Source organism: Scomber scombrus, chromosome 13 (assembly GCF_963691925.1).
Source record: "Scomber scombrus chromosome 13, fScoSco1.1, whole genome shotgun sequence".
Classification (NCBI taxonomy): domain Eukaryota; kingdom Metazoa; phylum Chordata; class Actinopteri; order Scombriformes; family Scombridae; genus Scomber; species Scomber scombrus.
Genome location: NC_084982.1, coordinates 6,251,839 through 6,279,758, shown reverse-complemented (window position 1 = coordinate 6,279,758; position 27,920 = coordinate 6,251,839). Strand labels below are relative to the sequence as shown.

At 39.1% G+C, this 27,920-nt stretch overlaps 1 protein-coding gene across 1 annotated transcript in view; it reads right to left on the bottom strand.

Annotated features, from left to right (window-relative positions):
• Positions 1-26,137, bottom strand: part of abcb6b (ATP-binding cassette, sub-family B (MDR/TAP), member 6b) — a 33,472-nt gene extending 7,335 nt beyond the window's left edge. Inside the window, exons 1-17 of the mRNA XM_062432250.1 lie at positions 26,075-26,137; positions 24,194-24,380; positions 20,334-20,426; positions 20,133-20,209; positions 18,599-18,714; positions 18,335-18,456; positions 17,982-18,091; positions 17,779-17,844; positions 17,444-17,569; positions 16,977-17,053; positions 15,957-16,020; positions 11,971-12,056; positions 11,425-11,482; positions 10,952-11,056; positions 2,356-2,530; positions 2,098-2,210; positions 605-699 (exon numbers count right to left, since the gene is read on the bottom strand). Coding sequence (XP_062288234.1) covers positions 605-699; positions 2,098-2,210; positions 2,356-2,530; positions 10,952-11,056; positions 11,425-11,482; positions 11,971-12,056; positions 15,957-16,020; positions 16,977-17,053; positions 17,444-17,569; positions 17,779-17,844; positions 17,982-18,091; positions 18,335-18,456; positions 18,599-18,714; positions 20,133-20,209; positions 20,334-20,426; positions 24,194-24,380; positions 26,075-26,137 — 1,733 coding nt within the window. The remainder of the gene's footprint in view (positions 1-604; positions 700-2,097; positions 2,211-2,355; positions 2,531-10,951; positions 11,057-11,424; positions 11,483-11,970; positions 12,057-15,956; positions 16,021-16,976; positions 17,054-17,443; positions 17,570-17,778; positions 17,845-17,981; positions 18,092-18,334; positions 18,457-18,598; positions 18,715-20,132; positions 20,210-20,333; positions 20,427-24,193; positions 24,381-26,074) is intronic.
• Between the last annotated feature and the right edge of the window lie 1,783 nt (positions 26,138-27,920).

Sequence of the window (27,920 nt, the reverse complement as noted above, 5' to 3'; positions counted from 1 at the left end):
ACTGGCGTTTGGGTTTTCTTTTTAGTTCAGCCCTGTATTACCATCGCTACTGTAATCACATTGTAACAGACGAAGAAAGAGTGTGTTTATACGCTCGTGTCCAAAAAAATGGAGTCATATCCAATACAATGTTGGACTGTGTTTTCGCTTTGAACTGGCACACATACAGAGAGAAGCAGGGAAAATAAGACTTAGGATAGAGATACTCAAGCTTCACCTGACTGAACCAGGAATGACTGGTGGGCCGAACCATTATGCAAACAATACACTACGACGGGGAGCATTATTTTATTCCCTCATGGATGAAGCAGATGTGCTGCAAAGTTAAGTTTTGATCTCTAAATAAATCTAATTTTGGTTGTGTTGCTTTCTAAACACTGGTTGTGCAACCTTGTTCCAATGCATTTTACTTAACTGCATTTAAAGCCCCAATTGTAACTTAATTTTGTCACACTGTTTGCACTCAGTGTTCGGGTTTCAGGTTTTGGCCGAAACCCTCAGAAACAGTACTGTACACGTAAAACAAGAGATCTTATCAAGAAGCTTAAGGAAAGGACACAAACAGCTTCCTTTCCAGTGAGAAACAGCTTGGTAGTAATGTCACCTGTGTGCGACCACTATAGTCGTCCTGTTGGTGCAGACCTTGGCCAGTGAAGCCTGGATGTTCCTCTCAGTCTGTGTGTCCAGTGAGGAAGTGGCCTGGTGGACCAAACAACGTGTTAGTGGTGTATAATCAAATAAAATACCATTTGTTTCAATGTAAACACCTATGTGGAGAGCAGCAGCAAAATGTATGTTGTGTCTACAATGGGACACAGACACTTTTTCTGCTCTTGTAGTGAGGGGTATCAATCATTCTGACATAGACTAGGTGAGCTTGTTTTCAAATGTAGGCATCCTCGTCCAGGGGGCAAGATGAACCAAGATCCAAACTAGCTACAATAGTCAAAGATCAAATCACTTTGTTACAATTTACGTCATGTCTACATAGAAAGTGTTCCAGCCATGTTTTTCAGTCATTCATCTCATGGAACACATATGCCTCTAATTTAATTTGGTTTGCGTTTTATCCATATTACACACACGTAACCGCAATCCGAAGCAAGTTTAACATTGTAAGTCTATTTTCCTCTGTTTTGAACTACAGTGATTATGTGTTGAGCTCTGAGCACTGCTAAAACATGATCGACCTACATCCAACACTGCCCCTAAAAGCATCCTATACAGACCCACAACAGATGTCGCATTGATGTTACCAACTGTACCCCCATTTTTAAATTTTGCCTCTTTAAATTTATGAAACCGAGCTTCGTTGGATTGTACTTGATAAACAGCAGCCAATTAGTGGGTTGAAACAAAGTGTTGCAATGCTACTGTTTGTCTTTCCTCTTGTTTTCTGTGTTGAACTGAGTAAGAGTAAAAAGAAAAGGCCTGTACACAAATACTTACATCTATGTGGTGCCTTTACAGTAGCTTTTTATGTTGTGATCTAAACGTTAAACTTACCCTTTGTTCAAAACTGTATTTCGATTTTTCTTCCTTCACTTGTTTGAGTTTCACTGCTCAGAATGATGTATGTGCAGAGTTTGACACTAGAAGGCTCTTGTCTCTGTGCCCACTTTAAATCTGAGTTTATTGTGTCTACCTATGAGTATGATTTGTGACATCCCAACTAGATTGGAGCCAGTCGTGGTCCTCTACGAAACTTACAGTGTGATGTGGAAACTTGAAGCCTCCAGTACACATACGTCTTTTTCCATTTAAGGATTTTTAGTGAGGTAATGGAACTTTTTTGTGGAAAAAAAAAAATCAGACACAAATTATTATTCCAAGAAGCCTTAAAATATGTCTGGAAAGAATCTTTAGCAATATAGTAACTGTGTTGCCATGTTTACGTTGTGAAAAATCACAAGTTCTAAAGAAGTACGAGGTGTCGTAAAGGGATGATTCTGCTCCAAATACACAAAAAATTTGCAGACAAGTGTGTGAACAATGCCACCTGCATTGCAGTCACGTGTCTTGTCTTCTTGAATGAGTTGTTAATATATAAGTTTATCAGTGCTGTAACTATGTGTGTAAGTGTTTCTATATTCAAACCTCATCTAGCAGAATGATCTGAGGGTCTTTCAGGATGGTTCTAGCGATCGCCACTCTCTGCTTTTCCCCACCACTGAGCTTCAGACCACGCTCCCCCACATCCGTTTCATAACCTGGTCAGACACAATGCCATTCACTATCATCATCATCATCATTATCATCGTCATCATCATAGGATTCAAATTGGCAAAATGTCCCGTTACAGGATGCTTTATCACCACCATCATCATTACTGAAACACACACATCGCAGCCTGACCCTGAGGTAGCTCCAGTATCCTGGTGTGTATGTCAGCAGCCGTGGCAGCTTTCTCCACCTCCTCTTGGCTGGCCGTAACTCGGCTGTAGCGGATGTTGTTGCCGATGGTGTCGTTGAAGAGAACGGTATCCTGGGGAACCACTCCGATGTGTGTCCTCAGAGAAGACTGACGCACCTTAAACAGAGAAAGAAATAAAGAAGGAGATATTTATTTCAGTAACATTAGTTTTAAACTAATTAGCTGCTTGTCTCTTACAAATCCATTCATATAGGTAGTTTGTAAATCACTCATCGCTAATAATATACAATATGTGATCGTCAAATATGCAGATCACCATTAAAACATAACCAGGACGAATTTCTATCTCTACTTGCTCTTTTTCTTTCACACACAGTATATGTCTACATAAATGTTGCATGACTTAAGTCATCTTATACTATATAATGCATGCTGCCCGAGGTCACAGACAGGCACACATGTCCTACACTGATTCCTGCCTGTCTCCCTGTCTCTCTCTCCTCGGCTTTTACATATCTGAAATTACCCACTTACCCTCTTTTTGCTTCTGGAACTCAACGTGTTTATTACTTAGCTGTGGTTTATTGTGTGTTATAGACAGATCTTGTATTCTGCCTGAAATAAATAAGGTAAGGATTTAAATCAAATATTTAAATCAAGAGAAAACAACAAGCCTTCTTCATAAGTGAATGTGTTCTAAGCAGGGAAACAGGAACAAACTATGGCAATGTCTAAAAAAACCAAGGGATTAAAAATGAAAAATGAAAATGGTCTTTTTTCTTCTTTTTTTTTAACAAAAATGCTACAAATTGTCTGGTTGCAGCTTCCTGGATTGGAGGATTTAAAGCTTTTCTGTGTCAGTAAATGACATCACCATGTGCCCTAAGTAATTATAACTCACATTTATCATTCATGTTTTGCTGACATTTTATGGACAAAACAAGGAATTTAGAAAATAATCAGCACATCAATACATAATAATTTGTTGCAGCTCTAGTTAAAAGTGATAAATTTAAAAGTGGGTCGCTCTATGTTCGATGATGACCAGACCACTCCTGCCTAGCATGGCTGTTTAACATCATGACACTAAGTAGAGATGTAAAGCTGCGCAGATAAATATTTTTACATTAACAATGAATCAAAAGTATAATGTGAAAGAGACTGTTTGTAGTTATGAACAGAGTAATTCAGATTCTTTCAGCTCATTGTTCTGAGTTTTTCCAGCTCAGAACCTTCGCTCTTATTAATATTGTTTCCAGGACCAGGCAGCTTGTTTTTTAAGAAGTGAAATATAAAGTTTAATTGAATATTATCAAACAGATGTAATATTAATTGTGTCCATATCGCACACCTCTAAGCATACTGTGAGTATGACTGTTCCTCACATTGGTTGATTACCGGGATCTTATTGGCTATTCCCTCAAGAACAAAAATTCTTATTAAACTAAATGAAAACAGCAATACATGTTTCAATAAACAATTTGGCAGAGCTCAGTTAAGCTGTGATTATGAATAAATGCATGAAAAATACAAGACTTAATGTGGGCAGCAAAGACTGTCAGCAGTGCAGAGAAAGTTGGAAGCAAGTGAACATTGCAACAGTGAGGTGAAAGTCAAACTTTAAGCTGGATAATAAAACTACTCACGATACTGTGCTGTTTTTCTTTAGTTCACTATTATCAGCCAGATTTTTAAAGAATATTTTTCTCCTCTGCACACTTGTTACATCAGTTGTCACGATCTAACATGTTTTAAATTATCTTCATCAGATGGAAAAAGATCAAAATCCCTAATTGTTACACACTGTGTGATTTAGGCAGATGTGGCCGACCAAAAGGGACTCGGTCCAACTCGCTCTGATTGTTTAAATGTCCAAACCATGTATCAATGAAATAATCATAATGCGTTCCACTTTTTAAAAATGACTCTTTTGTGAATTTTGCAAATCTAGCCCTTGATCTCGCCAGAAATAATTTCCGGTTTTAAATGACTCTCTGGTCAGTGCACAGGACTCACAGCCTTTCCTGTAGAAAGCTTTCCTCCTCAGCCACAACAATACAAATTCCATTTCCTGCACCAGCTTGGTTTGGCTGATAATCACACACTTTCTCTTAATTTGATCTTTGACGTTTACTTTTGGTATTTATTCCACTCAAGAACAACACAGCATCTGTTTCTGATTGAGGCGGGCTGACAGAGCTTTTACAACGAATGTTAGAAAAAGAGAAAGAGACAGATGGAGAGGGAAAAGAAAACAAAGTAGGATAAAAACAAAAAAAGAGCCTTTTATTGTTTTTCATTGAAAAGGGAACAAAAGGAGGAAGTACTTGTGTGAAACAGCTGTTCTCACACGAAAGAAATAATGACCATTAATGTCTAATCTCTAAAATGATGCTGTATTTAAGATATGTCCTCATCGACCCTGTCTACTACAAATTTATGTTTATATATAATTTGCCTTTGCCCAGAATGTTTATTGCTGCCTGGATTATGTTCAGTGGCAGCTGAACTTTCTCAGTCCATTCAGTTTGACATTGTTATATTGCACAAAACTCATTGAGAGCAGGCTGAGGTGGGTGGTTGGATGTTGAAAGCACTGGGCTCCACTGCTACTTAAACACTTTAGTTTAGGGAAAGATAATGTTTTTGTTCCATATTAAAGAAGCCAACACATCCTGTCTCATGCTTTAATTTTTTTACTTTATCAATTCAATTTTCATCTACACAAGTGATGAATGACATAAATAGATTTTTATTCTGAATATGTTTTTCTAAAAATAGAGCTGTTCATAATTTGGCTCTCTTTTCAACATGTTAACCTCTGTTATTCTTTGTAGCATGCATTAAATCCAGCAGTGATTCAACATGACACACAGGAAAGGTGTGTGACCGCAGAACAACAAAAAACAGGTACTTCTGAGAAGTGATCATCAGCATGACTTAACGGGAACTATATTAAATTGAAACGGCTGTTTGGTTCGTTTAATGTCTAAAAAAAGCAAACTTGACTGACACCTTACACAACAAACTGCTGACTCACACCTGCTGTTTGTGACCAGTTATTAGCCTGCAGAGCCGGACTTATCAGGGCTTCAACACATGTGGCTGCCATATGCATGGACACAGAATGATACAGGACAAATGGTCCGGAAACAAACACAGGTCCAAAAGACTGAGATGTGTCCACAGAGAGCAGCAAACTGGACACATTTTAGTTCAGCATCACTCACATGTACGATGAAAAAGGATCAAATGAATAGCTTATCGGCAGAAGAAATTCCCCCTCTTTTAATCTAGAGAAGGCATGTAAGCAATACCTCTCACAATGTAAACATGACCATGTGACTATTGTCTTCAAGGTGCATTGTGTAGAATTTAGTCGCATTTAGCAAAACAGACTCAGCGGAAATTGAATATAACATTCATAACCATCTTTTAATTAGTGTATAATCACCTGAAAACTTTTTTTCAGTACCTCTATCATGGAGGATGTCATGTTTTTCCTGCCGTGTTTCTACGGTAGCACAGAATTGACAAACCAAACTGGCTGTAGAAAGGGCCTTTCGCACTTTTCTGTAGGTACTGTAGGTTCTCCTACATGCATGGAAGGTGAGGGTGGGGGGTGAGGTAGTTTTCGTTTGGTTGCAATCTGTAACCTCACCACTAGATGTCACTAAATCCTACACACTGCACCTTTAAGATGCCCTAATAAAATCTAAACCTGTCCTTTAAACTGCTAAAAAGAAAGATGCTACATTCTGCACACTCCTGTGGGCATCAGAATACATTTGGTGTGAGACTATTATTGGTAAGAATCATCTATTAACCTGTCTGTTATAATTACATAATAAGTTGTGTTTTTTGAAGAGTTACTTGTTGGAACTTTTTTTTTAGACAGAGTCAGGCTAGTTGTGTCCCCCTGCTTGCAGTCTTTATGCTAAGCAAAGCTAATTACTTGCTGACTCCACCTTTACAGTTAGCGTATACAAATTCCAATTTTCTCATCCCAAAATGTTCAAATATTCTTATATTGCAAAGATGTTTGCATCCAATTGCATTGGACTTCTCAGTATCTCATTATACTGAGCATATTTTTGGAGCAGAATTAAAACTGAAGATGAGATTAAATGACTTGTTAAGATGGACAATGTTTCAATGTGTAAAACAGGCCAATGAGTCCTTTGATCATGACACATTTAAAAAAGTATTTATAGAGTGCAACATGAAAGGAATGGTGGATTTTAATGGAGTGACAACAGGCAACATGTGAAACAGATGCTGTGTAAAAACAGTTGGCATCAAACCCAGAGCTCCATACTCTCCTCACTTCGTAAGGAAGGGGAGACTTTATGAACACCTTCTGATCCAAAATCTTTCATTTTTTATTCATCATAAATATCTCTCACCTCTTCTCAGATGTGATTGAGCTGTTAAAAAGAAATTAATGTGCAATTTAATAGTTTATTTCATTGTGGCTGTTCTCAGTTTTACCTCCATAATCCTTCTCCATAACTAATAACTCACAGATGATGACATAATGTAGCTATTAAAAAGGGGCAAATCATGCACATTTACAGGTCTATGTTAATATTCTGGGGCTTTACTGGAATATTTATTATTATATTCATTTATCTTCTACTGAGTTAGGCTATTCTATCTGCTCTTGATGAGAGATGGTTGGCTTCCGAAAGATGAGTCACAGCAGACTTCCTGGCAGCTCGTGAGGTTACACCCCAACAAACAATAGTTGTACGATTTCACATCTTTTCAGTTTTTTTTACTCAAAATGGAAACTTTTCTAAAATACATCAGTACATGTTTCAGATAGAATCCGGTCCAAAATATGCGGACAGTGTGAACAACCCATGGAAAAACCTAAGCAACAAGTAAAGCTTTGGTAAAGCTCAGGTTCAATAAGCAAGCAATAACCACAGCCCCAAAACATACTATCCTCCTCTTTGACTCTTAGTATATGTCGTTGCTGCAATACACAAATATTACAAAATCTAACATCTTGTATTAAATCTTTAGAGACTTTTAATTTCAACATAAAAGTGGGGGTTTTCCAACATGGTCGGTGGTGAACTTTGAAATCCTCTGCTGTTTGAGATATTTTAACCACAGTGTGCTTTGGAACAGATTTGTAATTCAGTTATGTTTACATAATAATTTGTTTGGCCAATCATGTTTTAAGGGGGAAACATAATCACCGCCTGGATTATTTTCCCTGACAAGGTTTTTGTCATGGACTGTCTGTGTTTTTGGACTTTTTTTGTTTTGGGATTTCTGGACTTTTTGTTTTTTGGGTTTTTTGGTTTTGTTTATTGCAGATGGGGGAGGTTGAAGTGTTGTATATTTGGGTGATGTTTCCTGTGTGTTCTGCTGGTTTATTGGATTGTTTATTGGGGTTATGGTTTTCAGTTTTCCCTGGTTTTTCCCCTGAATATCCAGACTGCACTTTCCACCACATGTCACTCCACACCTGTCCTACATCAATCCTCATTAGCTCTGACCTGCTCCCAGTGTCTTCCCAGCTAATCAGCTTCTTGCCTGTTCCCCTGTCCAGTCACCTGGTCCCGATTCCCTCATTAGTTCAGTTTGGGTTTTTGCCCTGGTTTTCTGTTCAGTCTTTGTTGGATCTTTTGGTTTTGTTCAGTTTTTTTCCCAGCTTTGCCAGCTTTATTTTTATTGTCTAGTATGTGCTTCCTCTTTTGTTGTGCATTTGGGACCAACTCCTGCTACTTCATGATAGTTTTTTTCTAGTTTGAAAAGTGCTACATACATGTACTGCAAGCAAGTAGTAGGGCAGGCATGTCCAAACTATTCCACTAAGGGGCCATGTGCCTGCAGGTTTTTGTACCAACCAATCAAGAGCACACATGGTTCGACCAATCAATTGTCTGAAGACTGACATCAGTTGATTAAATGAGTCAAGCCTGGTGTGCCCCGCATCAATTAGGTTTAGGCTGTAAAAGGCTAAGATTAGGCAAGGAACGTGGATTCAGTTGAATGTTAATCAAATCTCGTACTTTAAGTCACTTCTAACATTTTCAGTTTTACCCAACAGAACAATCTGTCCCTAACCATTACAAGTGCTGTGAGGGCAAAAAAAATGATAATACAAAAGTTTCATTATGCTTCGGTTACTGCAAGTGGATGTTGTCAGAAGACAAATGGAATATGTTGCCAGTGAACATTTTTCTGATACATTCAGTACATAGACTGTATATAAAGATGGACACAGGGGTAACGTCACCCAATGGTTTGTATTAGTGCCAGTTTGAAGCTCAGAGGTGAAGCTTATGGTTGGCACCATTTATTCATTCACAGCCAGGACCTTTCAGATAAACAGTGCACACATACTGGGGATACCGAGTGCTGCACACTTGGGCTAACATTAGCTACTACAGTGGTGGGGAGAGCAGCAGGTGAGCTTACTATCAATCACAGCTGTCAATCAACTCCTACACATCGGACATCAAAGCTACTAAGTCTCCGAATCTTGTTGACAGAGCAGTTATTTCCAGAATGACCACCAGAACACTTACTAGGGGGTTTGGATTCAGTGATTGAGACCAAAATTACTTAAAAATAAAGTAACAATAAAGATATAGTATTTTTAGAGAAATTGATGCCTTTTGAATGAGAGTCAGTTGGAGCCAGGGATTTTTTTGGAGCCAGCATCTAATGGATGTCAGTGGCATTGCACTTTAAGGTACTTCCACACTGGCTTCAGCCTCAAGGTGTGGTGGTTGTTGCTGGGTTCAATATCAACAATTTGCCACTTGCCAGATAAGTTTATTAACAAAGTTAAATATAAAATTATATATTTAAATTTTATATATTTAAAAGTTTAAATATCTTCTTTGTTACAAAACTGATTTTCTGTTGTGAATTAGTCATTTACATAAAAGGAATTTCTGAGACACATGTTTGGTCAAAACATTCTGCTGAACATTGAATTTATCTACAGTTTGTATAGTAAATGATTTCTGATCTTACCAGTATAAAATATATGATGATACTACATGACTGTCAGTGGATGAAGAGAGAATTCATGAAAAAATGCTTTGTGAATCTTAATTGAGGCCTCCAGAAAAAGCAGAGGACATTAATGAGTTTTACCACTTCCTGCTCCTCCTCCTCCTGGAGAAGTTTACAAAGTAGGATTGACAAACAGTCTGACTTTAATTAAAGAAAATACCACATGTGTGTTTGTGTGTGTTGATTAAATGGTCCTCCTGCAGTGTAATTACAGTATAAACGAGCATCCTCATAATCATCACCAGCCTCCTCATCTGTACAGCATGTTGGTCATACTAAAACAGGTGTCCGTGTGTGTGTGACTGTTGTGAACTGCCTGTGTTGTTTGGTCTTTATTGAGGCTTTTGGCAAATCATAAACAGAGTTACTTCAACTACAAATAAATGGGCTATCTTTACACACACACAACCACACACACACATCTGCCGTCTGGACTCGTTGCTACATTATTCACGAACCTTTTACTATGATTTATTCACAGTGTGACTGGAGCTCACACACTCAGCCCAGCTGTGTGTGTATGAGAAGGAGAGAGAGAGAGAGAGAGAGAGAGAGAGAGAGAGAGAGAGAGAGAGAGAGAAAGTAAGTGGAAAACAAGGTGCGTGATAGGCAATGAAGAGTGAGAGACATAAATACAAAGAAAGAATGAGAAACAGACTTTTGAATGAAAGAGATAGAAAGTGAAAGATGTACTTTGAGTTTGAAGGAATAGTTTGACATTTTGGGAGTTTGATGGGATTGACACTATTCTCATATCTGTCAATTAAGTATGAATCTTAGTTTAGCTTAGCATAAAGACTGAAAACAGGGGGAAAAAGTTTGCCTGGCTCTGTTCAAAGATGATAATATCCACCTACAAGCACATCAATTAAATGAAAACCTAGGTATAAAAATGACAATTAGTGGTTTTATGGGCGGTTACTTTTATGAATGTTTCTTGGCTGGGAGTAGTGACTTCTTAGAGTCTATGTTAGTTGCCTGGCAAACTCAATCTCAGTTTTTGAGACTATAGACTTTCAAATTGGCACAAAATCTTCATTTGTTTCTTCACACTGTTGCCAAGTTTGTCTTGACCTTTTCACTCTCTCATAAACATGTTTAATCCCAGTGTAAGATGTGCTTGAGTCTGAGATCATTCTTGAAAACTCCACAATGTACATGATGTAATATGTTCAAACGTACACTGTATCTTCATTCTATTCAGTCCTACAGAATATAATATTGGTTTGGCAGTGATGCATACCCTTTATGATACTAAATCTTATTTGAACACTATTTACTACTTTTTTGGTTTTGTCAGCTGAAAAGAGCTGATGCCAACGGCTGCCTCAAAGAAGGCAAATTAATCTGCAAACCTGGAAGAATTGTCTGCAGTAACAGTTTACACAGTTTGTAGTTAATGAGTTAAAAAATGAGCAAACGTATGGTACTTAAAGTTGCTTGATTTGTGATGAATTTAAGTTTTGCCTTTGTGTGTGTGTGTCTATGTGTGCGTGTGTGTGTGCGTGTGTGTGCGTGTGTCTGTGTGTTTACCCTGGAGATGTCCTGATCGTCGATGCGGATGCAGCCACTCTGAGGGTCGTAGAATCTGAACAACAGACGCAGGATGGAGCTTTTGCCTGATCCAGATGGACCAACCTGTGCTCACACACACACATGCACACGCACACGCACACACACAAAGGCAAAACTGTCAGGAAAAACACACAATGTAATTGATTTCTAGTGCCACAGTTTCATCCTCAGAGCTACTTGTACACTGGCTCTGATTGGCTGACAGACACTATAGACTACCATATTATAGATCAACATACTAGTGGCCATGTGGTCAGGTTAAGTTTAAATATGGGTGATTTCTTTAGTAGAAAGCACATTAGTTCTAATTAATAAATCACAGACATAGATATCTCCAAACCAGCAAATAAAACCAAAACTATCCACTTAAGTATTAAATAAGAATGTACATACAATAGGAACACAGATGTAGTAAACAGTGGGAAACATACCAGAGCAATTGTCTGGCCCGCCTTCACCGTAAAGCTGACATCTCTGAGAACCTCAGTGCTACACACACACACACACACACACACACACACACACACACACACACACACACACACACACACACACACACACACACACACCCACACACACACACACATCAGACAACAGTAAGGATCAACAGGATCTGAACTCTGGTGGTAATGTCTGAAAATTGATAGTTCACACCATATATGTTCACTATGAAGTGGTTATTTTGGCCTCATCCAATGCATTTGTAATGCTATAAATATAAAATATTGCCAGGGAGATAGCCAAGTATTTACATGGCTTTACAAATGTAACAAGGCTGGAAGATTCATCAATACGTCTTCATATATAATTTTTATGTGAGGTTTGTAGAGTAAGTCTTGGTTTCTTCAACATTTCTGTAACATCTTTATTTCATTTGATTGTTTTTATGTGGCTTTGTTTATGCTCTCGAATCGAATTGAATCAAACTACAGAAAAGTGGCTTTCAGCTGTAAACAGATTTGTTATTGGCTACACACCCCGACACGTAGCTGAAAGAGACTCTGTCAAATTCCACCTGACCTGCTGTGAGCTGCAAGTCCTGCGCATCCTCAATGTCCTGCACCTGGTACGAGGAGGAAGAGAAGGAAGTTTAAAGAAGGGATTAAAAAGATTTGACTGATTCTACAAGCCCTGATATTATACTTTGTACTTTGAAATCATTCATCCTGGTTGAGCTTGACATTTCATTCTCAACTTTGGATGCAGCAAAAGAGCTCAGGATGATGGAAAGTTTAGAATTGAGCTCTATGACAACTCACTATACTCCATAGTTTAAAGAAGAACGTGATATAGTAAAAAACTGAGGAACAAGCTAGAAAGTGGACATTGAGGGTTGTGTTTTTTTGGTCAACTTGTATGTCAAAGGTCAAGAATAATCTGTCATGCTCAACAGAAAAAAAACAACAGTATTTGTAAGTAGTAGTAGTAAATAAATACAAACAATATGTTCATTAAACTGAAAAGAAGGAGACAATATTATATGAAGAATAAAGCATGATGAGAGGAGGAAGAAGAGGACAAAGTGAGAATGAAGAGAGAGACTGTTGTTTCACAGAATTAATATTTTTCTGTCTTCTGCCCCTTGTTGGGCCTTGACATCAGCACATGGGAAGCCTGATTGGAGTTTTCTTTGCCCCCTCAAACAAAGGATAGGGCACCAGAGGGCCCCTTCAGACCCTTCCCCCAGGACTTAACCTCCTGTGAACCACTTGGATTCTCATCTCTCATTTGCTGAGAGACACCCGACGTCACTTCCATTTCCGCTGACGTCACAGACGCTTCAAAAGGGAGAGGCGGCGGTTGCTGGTCGCTATCTCTTTTCGTTTCCCTTTTGACAGTCTACGAACGTAGGCGGGGCACGCCTGCTGTCCATCCATAACGCCAGGGAATATAAAAGATAGCGACGCACGTGTGATACCTTTCCCCTTTTCTCTTTCGAAGCTTCCTCACCTCGCAGGACGAGACGAGAATTTCCGCGTTCACGTGAATTCAACTTGAACGGATCCGCGAGCACCACTGACAACCAGTCACGCCGCTCTCAATTGTACCTGCAGAAGGGAGGATAAGTTACAAGACCAAGTAACAAGTTCTCTCTATGTCGTAGATCGTCAGATAACTTCTATGCCTCGCCATTCCACCAATTGTCGACATGTCTGAGGTTTTCCGCGTCACCAGTGGGACCGAACGCCGTTAGCCTCGAGGAGTCAAGATGAGCCGTCTGGAAGGACAGTGTTCGATTTACTAACGGATGTTGAATGCCACACAGCTTGCATCACCCCATATATGTACATCGGTAGATCAACAAATAGAGGTTGTTCGTCTGGGCAGAGCTAATTGTGTGTGGTAATGCCAGTTAGCATTTTATATCACTGCTGTATAAGCTTGTGTTTTGGGACCGTTTGTTTGCTAGACTCTGATAGAGTCTGATTACGTTTGTTGCAAACTGCTATTTTGTGTTTATCCCATCAGGGTCTGTGTTACAGCCACCACTAAGGGATAGTAAGCCCCTTCTGTCTTTCAACCATCAGCTGGCGCATGCACAGATCTTCACTGTGCGCGTGCGTAGCTGTAGATAAAAGTGGCCGCTTCTATCTCTCCGCGTCACCTCGCCAAACCGTCAGTCTGCCTTTCTGTATTTATTCAGCTGCTTGTGATTTAGCGCCATCTTGAGCGAGAGGAAGCTGCTTTGTTAGCCAGCATCAGATAACACGTGTACACAGCCTCCATGCTGTGCGCACATTTATCTGTGTACAAAGCTTGCCTTAACCCTTCCATCACTTCTCTCTCTCTCTCTCTTTCTCTCTGTCTCTCTCTCTCTCTCTCTCTTATACTAACCACACACACATTATACATTCACATCCCGCATTACACAGCTATTGGTGAGTTAAGGCAGGATATATAGTCAAGCTACATCCTAAGGAACCATATCCTCAGTCATGTGTGCTGCCGCTGAGCCGATGTGTTTGGGAGGGTTGACCACAAGTCGGCGCTATTGCGCCATTTTGTTTAGTGGAAACGGCCCCCGTATCTGCCCCTTCTGTTCTTGTGTGACGACACCCCTTTGCGGAGTCTGCCATCTTGAATCCCTACGCTCCTGGACACACCCACCTGCACCCACACACAAACCCATAGCTACACACACACACACGCACACACACACCCATAGCTACACACACACACACACACACACACACACACACACACACACACACACACACACACACACACACACACACCTGCCTATTTGTATGTTCATAATCATATGAGCATACAAATAGGCAGCTGTTGTCTAGTGTCTGTGGTTAGTCATAGTAGTAGGACAGTTTATAACTGGACATTGATTAACGTGTTGGTTTCCGGGTGGTGTCCCAAATTAATAATAACAATTGATAATTCTTTCATTTCCTTTTAATAATTATTTATGATAATTATTAATCATTATTAATAACCAAACTACAGCTCCTACAGCTCCTACACCCTTCTACTCATTATTGCTCCCATCATTTGTACGTTTTTCACCCTTTCCTCTATTCTGAAACTGGAATCCAAACATCTTTGAAACAGAAAAGTTTGATTATAGCTTGACGATTTATCACCATCAGTTTTTTTCACCCTCTCTCTTCCCTGACCTTCCTCCTCCTCCATCTCCTCCTCCTCCTCCTCCTCACAGACTCCCCTCGCCTGCAGCTTCCCAAGCCTAAGAAAGGGGCCGCTGTGTTTTTAAGGTGCTCTAATGCTTTTGTCTACATTCATGTGCCTGTTTACCATATCAAGGGCCTGTGAATGTAGGAGCCTTTAGTGAGGCAGCCGGAGGACGCCTTTTCCCACCAACGCGCACGCACGCAGACACACACACACACACACACACACACACACACACACACACAAAGACAGACGTACACACACAGACACAGACTATGAGTTTTAGTATGTGTATGCGCACAAAGACACACAAACACACAAAGTCACACACAAACACTTGTTGACCTCCTAATCCGCTGACCTCTGACTGTGTGAGTTTCTGTTTTCAAGCAGGACCAAAGCAGACTGACTCTGATCACAAATCAACACCCTAAAATAATTTTTGTTTTATTTATACATATTTATATCTCTTTTTTTATTTGTAAATCTCTATGGCCTCTTTATATAATTTACTTCTAAGTATTAAACTATGTAATTAGTTTGGTATTTTGTATTATATTTGATAAAAGAGAAGACATTATATTGTATTATATCTAAATATTAATGTCTAAATAATGCTTTGGCAATAGTAGCTTATTCCTCATGCTGATAATAACAGCTTTAATAATAATAACAGTAATGATTTACCTAATATTATAACAAATTGACTGAAAAATAATAAATGTGTCAAAAATTAGCTGCATTATCTTTAACTCTGCTTCAGTCTAATTTTCATTATTATCTCAAAGGAAATTTAGTTTGAAGTCAGGTAAATATTGAATACATTAAATATTGAGAATATGCCAAATATATATGTTTTATAAAGGAATAAAAATACAGAAAATAGACAGAGAAACTTAAGAGATAAAAAAAAGTCAAAGGCTGAGAACTCTTCATACATTCAACCTGTTTTGAGTGTGATTAACAGTTTGTGAGGTGGCTTTTCAAACACAAGAGTTGCACTTTGCCATCCTGCTGAAGTGTCCTTGACACTGAATCCAGGTCCTGACCTGATGTGAAGGAGGAGAGGCAATTCTGGCAAAATAGGGCTCAGTGCTTCCCTCACATCTGCTGTATTTGATGACAAGTAACTATTTTGCTCACTAAACCTGCCTGGATTGTTTTATGATTAAATCAGCAACAGAGTTGCTTTTTAAAAAAACGTTTTATCAACCAAATAATTATAATCATAATGTGGTATTTAAGCATATGAACATCAAAGTAAAGCACATCAGCTGTTGAGTCTATGTTAGCACTGACTTGGTTCTGTTTCATGACTCACCTCTTTCTGCACTGTCAGCAAAGCCAGCATGTTCTCCATGTCAACAAATGAGCTCTGAATCAGCCTGTAAAGATTTTATTTGTATGATTAGAAGCAGAAACAGCAGCAGCTACAGTAGTACAAAAATACAATCACGAGCATTTCATACGCAGTGTTGTTACTATAAGGCACCCCTCAAACATGCATCCTGTACTGCAGTGGTCTCCAAACCTGCTCCTGGAGAATTACTGCCCTCCCCACTCTAAAACACATGATTCTAATAAATAACTCGTTGATGATTTTTAATTATGCAGCCCATACGTCAGTGGAGAGAGTAGACAGGAGTACAGGATGTCTTACGTTGAAATGGGTTATTTACTTGATCAAGGAGAAGTGAATGAATAATCAGTACACATTATGTTCTGATGCTCCCTTCAATTCTGAAGTTTCTGTCCTCCAGGGATAGACTTTAAAGCACACAGAGAATGCCACAGGCTGAGCCATGCCCAAATATGGACAGATCCAACACATTTACAGTATAAAGAATTTAGTCTACTGGTCTACAGATAAAAACATTACTTAGACACTCAAAGCCTTTGTCCTCCATCCCACAGGGTCCACAATATCCAACCTCTGACTACAGTTACTTCTACTACGTTCAGAAAAACAGAAAAACACATATCTGACCTTGGCTGCTATAGCAACACTATCAGGGTGCTTCCTGTTTTCCCCAAAATGAGGCAGATGTATTGCCTACTACTACTACTTCTCAAGGGGAGACAGTGTCTCACAGTGAAGATTTGGTGTGGCCTCGCAATGACCGCAAAGCCTAGTTTGACCCAGTACATGCCAATGATTGACGTAAATAATGGAAAATTCAAGTTCAACAGTTATCAAGTTTTTGACAAGTTTCAGCTGCTTGCTAAGGAGTTAATAATTACAATCAAGTGTGTCAGAGTGGGGAGATACATAAAACATGCAGGGCAGTATTTCTCCAGGAGCAGGGTTGGTGATCACTGCTGAAGTGTATGTTTGTCTCACCTGTAGTAGGTACCAAACCAGTTCAGAGGAGTGTACAGTTGGATGATGTAGGTTCCAAACAGAACATAATCTCCAACCTGAGGGGGAAAGGAAAGACATAAAGCTCCTAAACATTAAACACTATAATCAATAAGCAAAGCAGCCAGTAAAGTTGGCGAATGAGTCAAGTTTCGTGTCCTTTTTTATGTGCATCATTAGCAGTGAGTTCATGTATATAAAAACTAAAATAGCAAAGTCATATCCTGATCACTGGGAATGTTTCATGAGTCATGAGTTTATTTCTGAATACAATACTCCAAAGTAGTCTCTAACTAATTGACATGTCTCACGTCCGAGTCACTGTGGTCAAGTTCAAGTCTCTAAAACCATATCTGAGTCATTGAGATCTACTTCCGCTCCATGTATCTGAGTCACTGAGGTCACAGCATCAAAGAGGTGTCTTAGTGTCATTCACTCTTCACTGATACCTGGAATTGTCCCTTGGAGACCAGGTAGGCGCAGAGCAGAGATCCAGTCAGCAGTCCCGACCCTATGATGACATTCTGTGTTTGGTTCAGCAGTGCGAGGGACGCTGAGCTCTTCCATTCACACCGCTACACAACCAGCACACAATTTATTGAGCTTCATTTAAAATAAGGAACATTGAAAACAACTTTGGCAAGATTTGAAAATGGATTATTTGAACTACAACAAAACACACTGCTGAGTTTTCATCTTTATATTTACATGTGAAATAAGCAGGTACAGAACTTTTAGTGTCAGGTAATGTCACTACGATAACTTGACAGCAATAAAAGCTTACTTGATATTTCAGAATGGCTTCCTCAAAGCAGCGGACTTCATAGTCCTCAGCGTTGTAATATTTCACCTGCAAAAAACAAACCCAGTGTGTGAAGACTGGAAAGCAAAGAACTATCTGTCAATAAGCCGTGTGTGTGTGTGTGTGTGTTTGTGTGTGTGCGTGTGTGTGCGTGTGTGTGTGATATGTGATGATGATATATATACCGTCTCAAAATTGAGCAGCGAGTCTACGGCTCTGGACTTTGCGTTATTGTCCTGATTGTTCATCTCTCGCCTATATTTCGTCCTCCACTCTGTGATCAGGATGGTACACGCTGCAGACATGAAAATGCATTTATTAAGATTGTTACAAAAACAAGAGGCTGGATCTTTGGGGTATAAAATCCATAAAACATTATCATTTATTAAGTGCTTTTATTTTTGGAAATGTTTAAACTTGACCAAACTGAATCAAGATTTCACAGAATTTTGCTGAAATTAGATGAGTCTTGATGACCAGAAGATGATGAACATGTGCTCATACATGTGTTCAAACAGCACCACACACACTGACTCACTGAGGTAAAGCACCATGCAGGCGAGAACGATGAGTCCGAACCAGACACTGAAGTAGGAGACAAAGTAAATGATGGCGATGATGATGTCACAGATGGTAGGGAGGATGCTGAACAGGATGTAGCTAAAGACACAAAACAAACCCAGGTTAGAACTCACCCACTACATGTATTTTGAGTTTCATGCCTGTTGTGTTTTGGTAAATGAACCCAGGTCAAGTGAGTCAAGGATAAATGTTTCCACCTTTCGACCTCCTCCCGTCCTACCTCAGCAGGCTGTTGATGGATGAGGTGCCTCGGTCGACACTCCTCAGCACGTCCCCAGTGTGTCTCTCCAGGTGCCAGCGCAGAGACAAGCCATGGAGGTGGGAAAACAAACGCACCTCAAGTGTGGAGGGAGAAGGGCAGAGAGGAGTTTCCAGTTACTAAACTAGACTTTACACTGCGACAACTCATTACATACTTGAAGCATGTCCAATGTGAGTCTGATGAATTTGAAATCTGTATTAATGAGCCTTAAAGTAATAGTCAATATTTTGTGAAACACTTTTATTCCCTTTCTGGCAAAGAAGATTAATACCACTCTCATTTTTAAAGTCAATTTGAAGCTGGCTCCAATAGTCAGTTAGCTTAGCTTAGATAAGCACAAAAAAAGGGGAAATAGCTAGCTTGGCTGTGTCTGAAGGTAACAAAATCAGCCTACCAGAACGTCTTAACCTCACTAATGAACATATATCTTGTTTGTTTAATCTGTACAAAAAACCAACAACCTATGTTTAGAAAAGAACAATTGTGGTTTTAAAGAGGGTTATGTGCAAGACTATTTCCTGACCAGGAGCATTGAGTTCCTGAAGTTTTGTCATCAGCATGGTGTTACCAGGCAACCAGTGGATAACAATCATTGCACCCTCTTGACCTTATGTACTAAATTTCTTTGAGAAATGTACAAAGTAGCATAAAGTCAAGAGGTTGTGATGGCAAACTAGCAAAGCTCTGTAAACAGAACAACTGAGGGGGGGGGGGAAACTTGTACACAAAGTAACTATGGGGCAACAACAGTGAGTTAAGTTTTGGCATTTAAAATCAAATTTGAAAACATTTGTATTGAAAAAGTTGTACTTAGCAACTTACATGAAAAGTATAAGGTAGGAAGTGCAAAGACCCCAGGTATAGAACAAATCAGGCAAAAATGACAACAGAAATGACATTGTTTAAGTCAGACACAGCATGTAAGGAGGAGCTGGAGGGTGAGGGAAGTTGAAGCAGGAAGGTAAATGACTAAAGAAGCTTTAAATAAGGTGTCCTGTATGAGAATTTCCAATTGAATACATAGAAGGGAATCAGTTGGGCCATCAGCTGATGTGGGCTGGGTTTGTGTGCTGAGCTTGACTTCATGTCCTGCCCGAATTAACTCTATGTTCAGTGTTTTCAAATGTTATTAAGATAGCAGTAATTTCCAAATGACCACCAGCACACTTATTAGAAGGCCTGAGTCTAGCAATTGAGACATCATGAAATCCTTGAAAAAAATGATTAACTTTTTTAAATGGGATTCAATTGGAGCCAGGGATTTTCTCGAGCCAGCATCTAGTGGCCATTGGTGGTATTGCACTTTAAATTAGGAGTTTTTTGTAACTGTGAATCATACAAAGATTTTCCAATAGAGTCGCTGATTTACAAAAAAGACCTGGAAATATGCATATTTCTGAGTTCAAGCAGGCTAACACAGTAGAAAATTCAGAAATTGTCAACAGGAATAAAGATGAGGAAACATAGAGGAGAAGAAGAGTCTGAGTGGTACCTGAACGCCTCTGCTGGTGAACTGTTGAACTCTTATCCACAGAAACTGACGAAGATTGCTGATGAAACCAGAAGTACCTACAAGGACCAAAAAAGGAAGAGGTGGGTGAGCGTTGGTGAGTGATGAAGGAAAAGAGAGGAGATGAAGGAGGACACATTTTACCGTTTACATACATTCCTGTACCGTAAACACCACACATACCTGCCCCTCCTCCTTGTAGGAACTTCAGCAGTGTGTAGATGCAGACAGTGATGACCAGTGAAGTCCAGCTGCCTCCTGCAGACAGCTCATTCACTACACACACACACACACACACACACACACACACACACACACACACACACACACACACACACACACACACACACACACACACACACACACACACACACACACACACACACACACACAAAAATGCACATATAGGTGTTACAAAGTCCAACACAAAGGTTAAATCCTTCACATTTTCTTATTACTGAGGCCTAGATAAACATCCTCCCAATGGAAACCAACTATACACACACACATACACAAACAGTCATGAACACATTCACACACTCCCCTCTCTGCCACACAGACGCATTCTCATTCACATTCATTACCATTTTTTACAAGGGCTGGGAATCAGGATGAATTGAATAAACAGACAGAGATGAGGCAAAGAGGAGGAGGAGGCAGAAGAGATGAAGAAAAACAAAGATCCAGACAGATAAAGAGGCACAGTGAAAACAGAAATGAGAAAGATTAAAAAAGATAGATAAAAAGAAATTAAGAAATGTGTGTATTTTACATTCTTAAAATGTCTGGTGTGTGTTTTCTGCGGGGGGGCATTTTCAACTCTGGCATCAGGTCCCAGAGTCGGAGGGGGTCGGACTTAGAGACAAAACGGCCGTTGTACCGGTGTGTTAACTCCACGAAAAAGGCCACTAATGCCGGCTAAGCATGACTGGCAGGAGGGGTGACCTCCCAGAAAACCCTCTACATACACACACACACACACACACACACACACACACACACACACACACACACACACACACACACACACACACACACACACACACACACACACACACACACACACACACCAATAACAACCCCCCCCCTCTCCTCTGAAACTCCCCTCCACCCCTTCCTCATCACACAAAGCAGCGCTCGGCCTCATTCTCACTGCGCTGGCTTATACTTTCATGTTGCTCCAAAAGCCAAATGGCCAGTTTTCCAAAAGGAGAAGTAACTGAAGACAAACTGGATGCTGACTTCCTCTGAAGTGGAGGCTTCTGGGTTGTTGCCTTGTGGTGTATGCAGCCCTGCGTACAAAACAGCGTACAAAAGACCCTGGCAAATGATGACACCCCCTCGCTGTGTGCCAAATTGCATCCTTCATATGTAAAAGTGAAGCTTGATTTCACATTCAAACCCATACGTTTTCATTCAGTAGCTGAACTGGTTTATAAGAAACGACCAAGTCAGCCCACACAATTGTTTACAGTTTATGGTGATGTATTGGATCCTGAATTCCTGGATCCCTTCAGTATCTGCATGAAATGATTGGTCAACACTTATTTTCAACATCTATATTCAATTATTTTTGTGTTGGGTATCTTCAAACCAGCCAATTTTGATTAGAATCCTGTGCTATTTATCGTGGACAGGCATATTTTGGTCCACCTTGAGTGAGAGCTGGACTGTCTTCTGTGCTAAACCTCCTAGCAACAACAATGTATGTATATGCAGAAAATAAACCACCAACAAAAAATATCAGATTTTGATGTCAGTTGCTCACCGGTGAACATTCAGTTACCATTAGCAACCGCTATCTTCCAAATGCCCTTAATGGGGCACTATCTGCAGGTACTCTGAGCTGTTGTATCTCTTTTGTGACTGTTGTTTGTAATTTGAAACATTACATTTAATTATCTGTGATCAGTTTAATGTTAACCAAACTAGCCACTATCCTACATTAGCTAAGGCTAATGTGTTGCGAATACAATATTCTATTGTAACTGATACTTTACTGTTGGGCTTAAGGTAATTCCAGTGAGCGGTAACCAGAGCTAACAACATTTGATCCTGAATTGTATGCTTCAGGTAGACGCCTCCTTTACTAAATGTAATAGAACAAGCTTGGCTGACTAATACCATAAACTGATTTTGGTCCAGATCATCTGAATTTGTATGCTGAACTCAGACACCAGCACAACTTTTATTGCTACCACCGCCAATTTTGTCATATTTACATCCAAACGATGGAGGTAGCAGCGTCAACTACTCACTGTCTAAAAATACCTTCAAGGCTAAACATATTTGTTAGAAACCAACAGAGAATATCAGATTTTCATATCAGGAAAAACTCAAGGAATCACAGTATTCAGCGGTTTCTCTACAACATTATGTGGCTAGCAGTATAACAATTGCAGTCTGTAGGTGTCTAATTTCTTACAGCTATTTGTCACTTTTTACACTGTTCTATTCATTTTATTCTTGTGAATGATATGTTTATTAGATGAGTTACTGTTGTACTTGCGAATTAATGTTGTTGGCTGGTGATACTTTGTGTCTTCCTTACATTAGGGACAATAGGCTTCATTTTGACTTTCATAGTAGGAATAGCACAGGGCTTACTATAATAACATTAGGCTGAGATATATATTGAAGTCTCACAGTAAGCCATGATCTGTTCTTTTCCTATGTTGATGTCAAAATGTCTTCATTTAGAGAAACCTGTAAGTAATATTACAATTAGTGGAAACATTTATAAATGCTTGTTACTGTACTAATTATACTAACACTTGTTTATAGCTTGTTTTCTGATTTGTTGTGTTTCATCTGACACGGTTTTCACAGTTTCATCATTACCTCTGGTAAAAAATTAAAACTCTAGACTTGACTTGATTAGCTTGCTGTGTACCACTGTGAGGGTATGAATAGAAATCCACCAAATAACCAAAAGAACAACTTTTACACCTAGGCCAAGCAGCTGCAGGACTGGACTCATATGTGTTTAGGATATGTGATGTAACATACTGTATGTCACATACAGAAGGCGTTTCACTAATTTTCTACAAGTTACTGTGAGCTTCCCCCAGTAAAAGTGACAACGGATGACTCCAGTGGCCATACATACACACAGGTCAGTACAGTAGATGTTTAAGTTTGGAGGCCATGCTTCCCAAATGCTTTGATTGTGTGTTTGTGGTTGCAATGGTTATTTTTGTTGAGTAAATTGGAAACTTTATTATGATTTTATAGAAGTACTTTGGTACTCGTGCTTTGTTTCTAGTACTCTAATAGTGACCTTTGGTGTAGCTTGTTACTTTAATTGTTAACCTTTTTGAAATGATTTGAGTTGAATTAATCTGAATAAGTTTAATTTCATTTCATTTATCAAGTAACATTAACATTTATTAATTCATTTATTCTTTATATTAAGAAGTGTGAACTGAAATTATTTGCTATGAATGCCTTTGTCTTTCTGTTTATCCTAGGTTATTAACCTATTCTGTTACACCCCATTCATCCCCTTCTGACCCAAAATAAAAAAACTCAAGATTGAACGGAATTGAGTTGTCCATTGTGTCCTTCAGCAGTTGATCAGCCGTTTTCAAGTTTGGGCAGAGCTGTGGTCAACAAATACACACTTCAACAGCACATAACTTGACAATAATTGTGCATGTTTAAAGACTGGGAGTGGTATATCACCTCACTATGTCAGGTGTATGAGGTGCACACTTGCATTGATGTTGTACAATTCTTAACAACCCTGAGTACTGTGAACACACTAAAAAGACACCATGCACAAGGAAGAAAGTCAGCATAATCAATCAGATCTAAAAAAAAAAAAAAAGATGTGTGCACACTGCCATCTAGTGTTTGAACAGCAAATTTCAGTTATTGGGTCTGACAAGTAACTGAGTTGTTTCGGTTGCAATTCTATTGGTTATTTCCAGACGGCTTAAAAGTAATATTCAAATACAAAAATGTATGACTGCAGTGTAATTTACACAATTTAACATATTCATGTCAACTAAGAAAACACCTTAGTGGTTTTCAATGCTTACCGATGTTCTTGGAGTAAACGGGTACCAATACATTGACCAGTCGCTCTGCTGCCAGTAAGCCCACACACACCAGCACCAGTCCCTGCAGGGCAGAGGAGCCTTTGGGCCAGACATATGGCAACAGCAGTTCCACATTCTTCCCCAAACCTTTCCACGCAGTTGGAAAGGGAGAGGAAGACTGCTGGATCTGAGGATGAACACAGTGCAGTGATGATCCTTGTCCCCAACAAAATCTTGCATCCCATTAATCAGATTTTAACAACATTTTCAGTAAGGGATGCAGTATATTATTTTAGGTATATTTAACATAATAGCCCTCTTTTTGTTGTTGTTGTTGTTTATGTGAATTTGCATTGAAATTCATTTTTACAGAATTGAAGCAAATTTTTGTCTCGCTTTATTCACACAAATTTGACTATGGTAGCTGTTAGCTGATGCTAGCTATGAAGCATCAGTTAGTTTTCGGCAATCCGAGTTGTAACAGGCTCAATACTGCCCTCTGCAGCCAACAAACACTAATGGCATTTATAGTTGATGAGAACTGTTCTCATTGCTGCCACAAAAGGCAGTAGTGAGTCCAAAAAAAGTATTTTTTTAAACACTGCATTCGATAAATAAAACGATGGGAACTATTAAATTAGTCCATTTCTTATAAAGAGCAGCAAGCAGCTTTACTACAGGAAGAGTCTGTCCAAGTAGGAGCTAATTCTCGGTTCCTCAACCCAGTCTCACAGCAGTTTGTGAAAGTCATGAAATTTAATCTATACATTTGTGACACAAATTTTCCATTGTTTTAAAGACTGTGTAAAGTGAATTCAGACATTGTCTTCTAAACACATTAAAAAGGTCATAAATGTATTTTTAAAAAAGGTGTAAAAAGCATTTCAACCATTTAGATTTGAATTGTGGAGCTAGGCTTCACAAACTGTGATCAAGATTTCTGTGTCTGGATTTAATGGACGGGTCTGAAAATCAATAGCACGGTTACACACTGGAGCATAATCCCGCCCCTGCTGCTGTAGATATAAATACATTCAGCGCACACTACTACTTCTACAGTCTACTGTTAGCCAGTTAGCTGAGTTAGCCGCCGAGCTAACCGCCGAGTTAGCCACCAAGCTAGCCGCAGAGTTAGCCGCCGAGCTAGCAGCTAAGTTAGCAGCAAAAAGCTCTCAGGCCTAGCGTCCATGTTTCTGATAGAGGTGGTAACTTTGATTGACTTTGATTAAATATTGTGACGGTTTTTTTTTTACAAACTATCACAAGACTGTGTTGGGAAAGTACATGGACAGAACTAGCTTAAACTGCTCGCTCTGAATTGACATTATATTTTCCAATTTGTTTCAGCAATTACAGCAAAAATTACTCAAAAGTGTTGTTGACACCTCACCAGATCTGCAACAATTAGTCGATTAATTGATTGACAAAAAATCGATCACCAAATACCTTGAGAATCAACTCAACTGTTTTGAGACAACGTCAAAGAAAAAATGCCCAAATCCTCTAGTTCCAGCTTCTTATATCTGAATTTTTTTCTGGTTATTTTAGTCCTCTATGATAGTAAACTGAATATCTTTAGATTTTGGACTGTTGGACCAGAAAAAACAAGACATTTTAGGTTGTAGCCTATCTTTGCCTTTAGACAGAGAGATCAACATTTTTTGATTTGTTTTTAATTGATTGAATTGAATTTAAAGAAACCTTAGTTGTAGCCCTAATCTCAACACTTACAAACTGTGTCGACATGAACCGTATGTCATATTTTATCCCAGTGAAAGAAAATGACTATTATTATTTTACTGAGTTCAAACTTACAAATTTATACTTGGAAAAAAGCATCTAAGCAGCTGTTGTGTGTCTGAAATGTAATCAACAACTTACCTCAACATTTACACACCCGGATTTCCCCTCTCCTCGTCTACTCTTCACATTATCGTCTGCCATCTGATTCTCCTCCAGTTTATTGAGCTGTAAAACTCATTTCTTCAGCAGCAGCAGGGCAACTGAAAGCCTCACATACACACAAACTGTGAACTTTGTTGCTGGTTGCAGGATTACAGTCCAATATTTCATCTACTGAAGTTGTGTTAGTGGCTGAGAGTATATTTAACCTGCTGTGATGGTTTGTTTTAAAGCACTGAGGGTGAGTTCAGTCACACACACACACACACACACACATTTCTGGTTGGCTCAGCTTTGAGTTTAAAGTAGCTGTGGTCAGCATTTGGCTTTGACCTGCTGAGAGCGAGTGTGTGTGTCTGTGTGTGGGGGTGTGGGGGTGTGTGCGTATGTGAGTGTGTGTGAGTTTATGTGTGTGAAAGAGATTTTACATGTGTAAACCTTGTTTGTAGGTGAGCTCTGTTGTGTGTGTCTTTGACAGGATTATTATGATAAAACTGAGATGTACGCAAGGTGTTTGAACTGTTGTAAACTGAAATATAACTAAAGGATTGAAAAACAGAATTAAAACTTATTTATACTGTTTAAATTAAATTGAATAATTTTAAGAAAAGAGAAAAGAAAACACAAGAATGAAACTGTTTCTGGTGGAGAATTTGAGTGAAGTGGACATTATTATTGCTCCTTTTCTTTCAATTAAGCCAACACAAAAATCAAATGCAGATGATTTTTCATTTAAAGCAAAGATATCACAAATTATGAAATATATTTTGTATTTTTTAGTGCTGCAGCTGTAAATCTAACAGTTGACAATTACTTTATAGTTCTTAGTCCATCATTAACCCTGCAATGAGTTCAGTTCATTGTACCGCTTTGTTCCAAGTTAATGAGATTAGCACTTTTAAAGCCAATTTTCATTTTGGTTTAACAACATTCCATTTTAATGTCCTTAATATGGTTTACATAAACTTAACAGCACTACTGGACTACCCCCAGTAGTCATGGTAAAGTCATGGTAACACTGCAAACTGATTATTAGGAGCAGGCTTAAGCCCTGGCTTTTGACTTGCAGGACAACCAGCAACTATACTTCACAGAATAAAAAACAGAAAATATATATATTTTTAAATGAAGTCCCATTAAGGGCTGTGCAACACATGACTATAACTTTCAGATTTTTGCTCTCGTATTGCTGTTATAACTGTTGACTCTAGCTTCTTAAAGCCATTTTTGAGCTGAGACCTAATTCCAGCCTTTAAAACCCTCAGGACACGTGCATGTATTTAAGTTTTCTATAATCTTAATGTATTCTGAAGGTTTACTAACAGCAAATAACAGCAATCATTTCAGTGTTTTTTCTCACTTTCTAAAGCTGTTTAATTAAACAGTAATTTATCTGTAAATATATGGAATCATAATCTTGCTTTATCTTTTATTGGTGAGCCATGTGTCACATATGTGTCTAAAACATGTGAGTGGTTACATACTGTTTAAGTATTGTGCTAAAAATCCTTCACACATTGATTTCAGAGAGGAGATGGAGAGAGGAGGAAATACAAACAAGCAGGTTCTTTATTAGTAAAGAGTAACAAACCAGCAGGTTTTTATGGAGTAAGAAGAGGCAGCCTATACACAAGGAAGCCATCAGCATAATGTTTCTCTATGGAAGAAGCTCAGCATGAACACCATCAGGATACAGCACGGACGAGCATTCAACTGGGTGAAGCCACCACGGCGCTACGTGGCTCAGCAAGGCATGACAGATGCATTGTGGGATTGAGACAGAACTGACACGGGCACAGTTGGATAAAGCGTCGAAGAGCTGAGG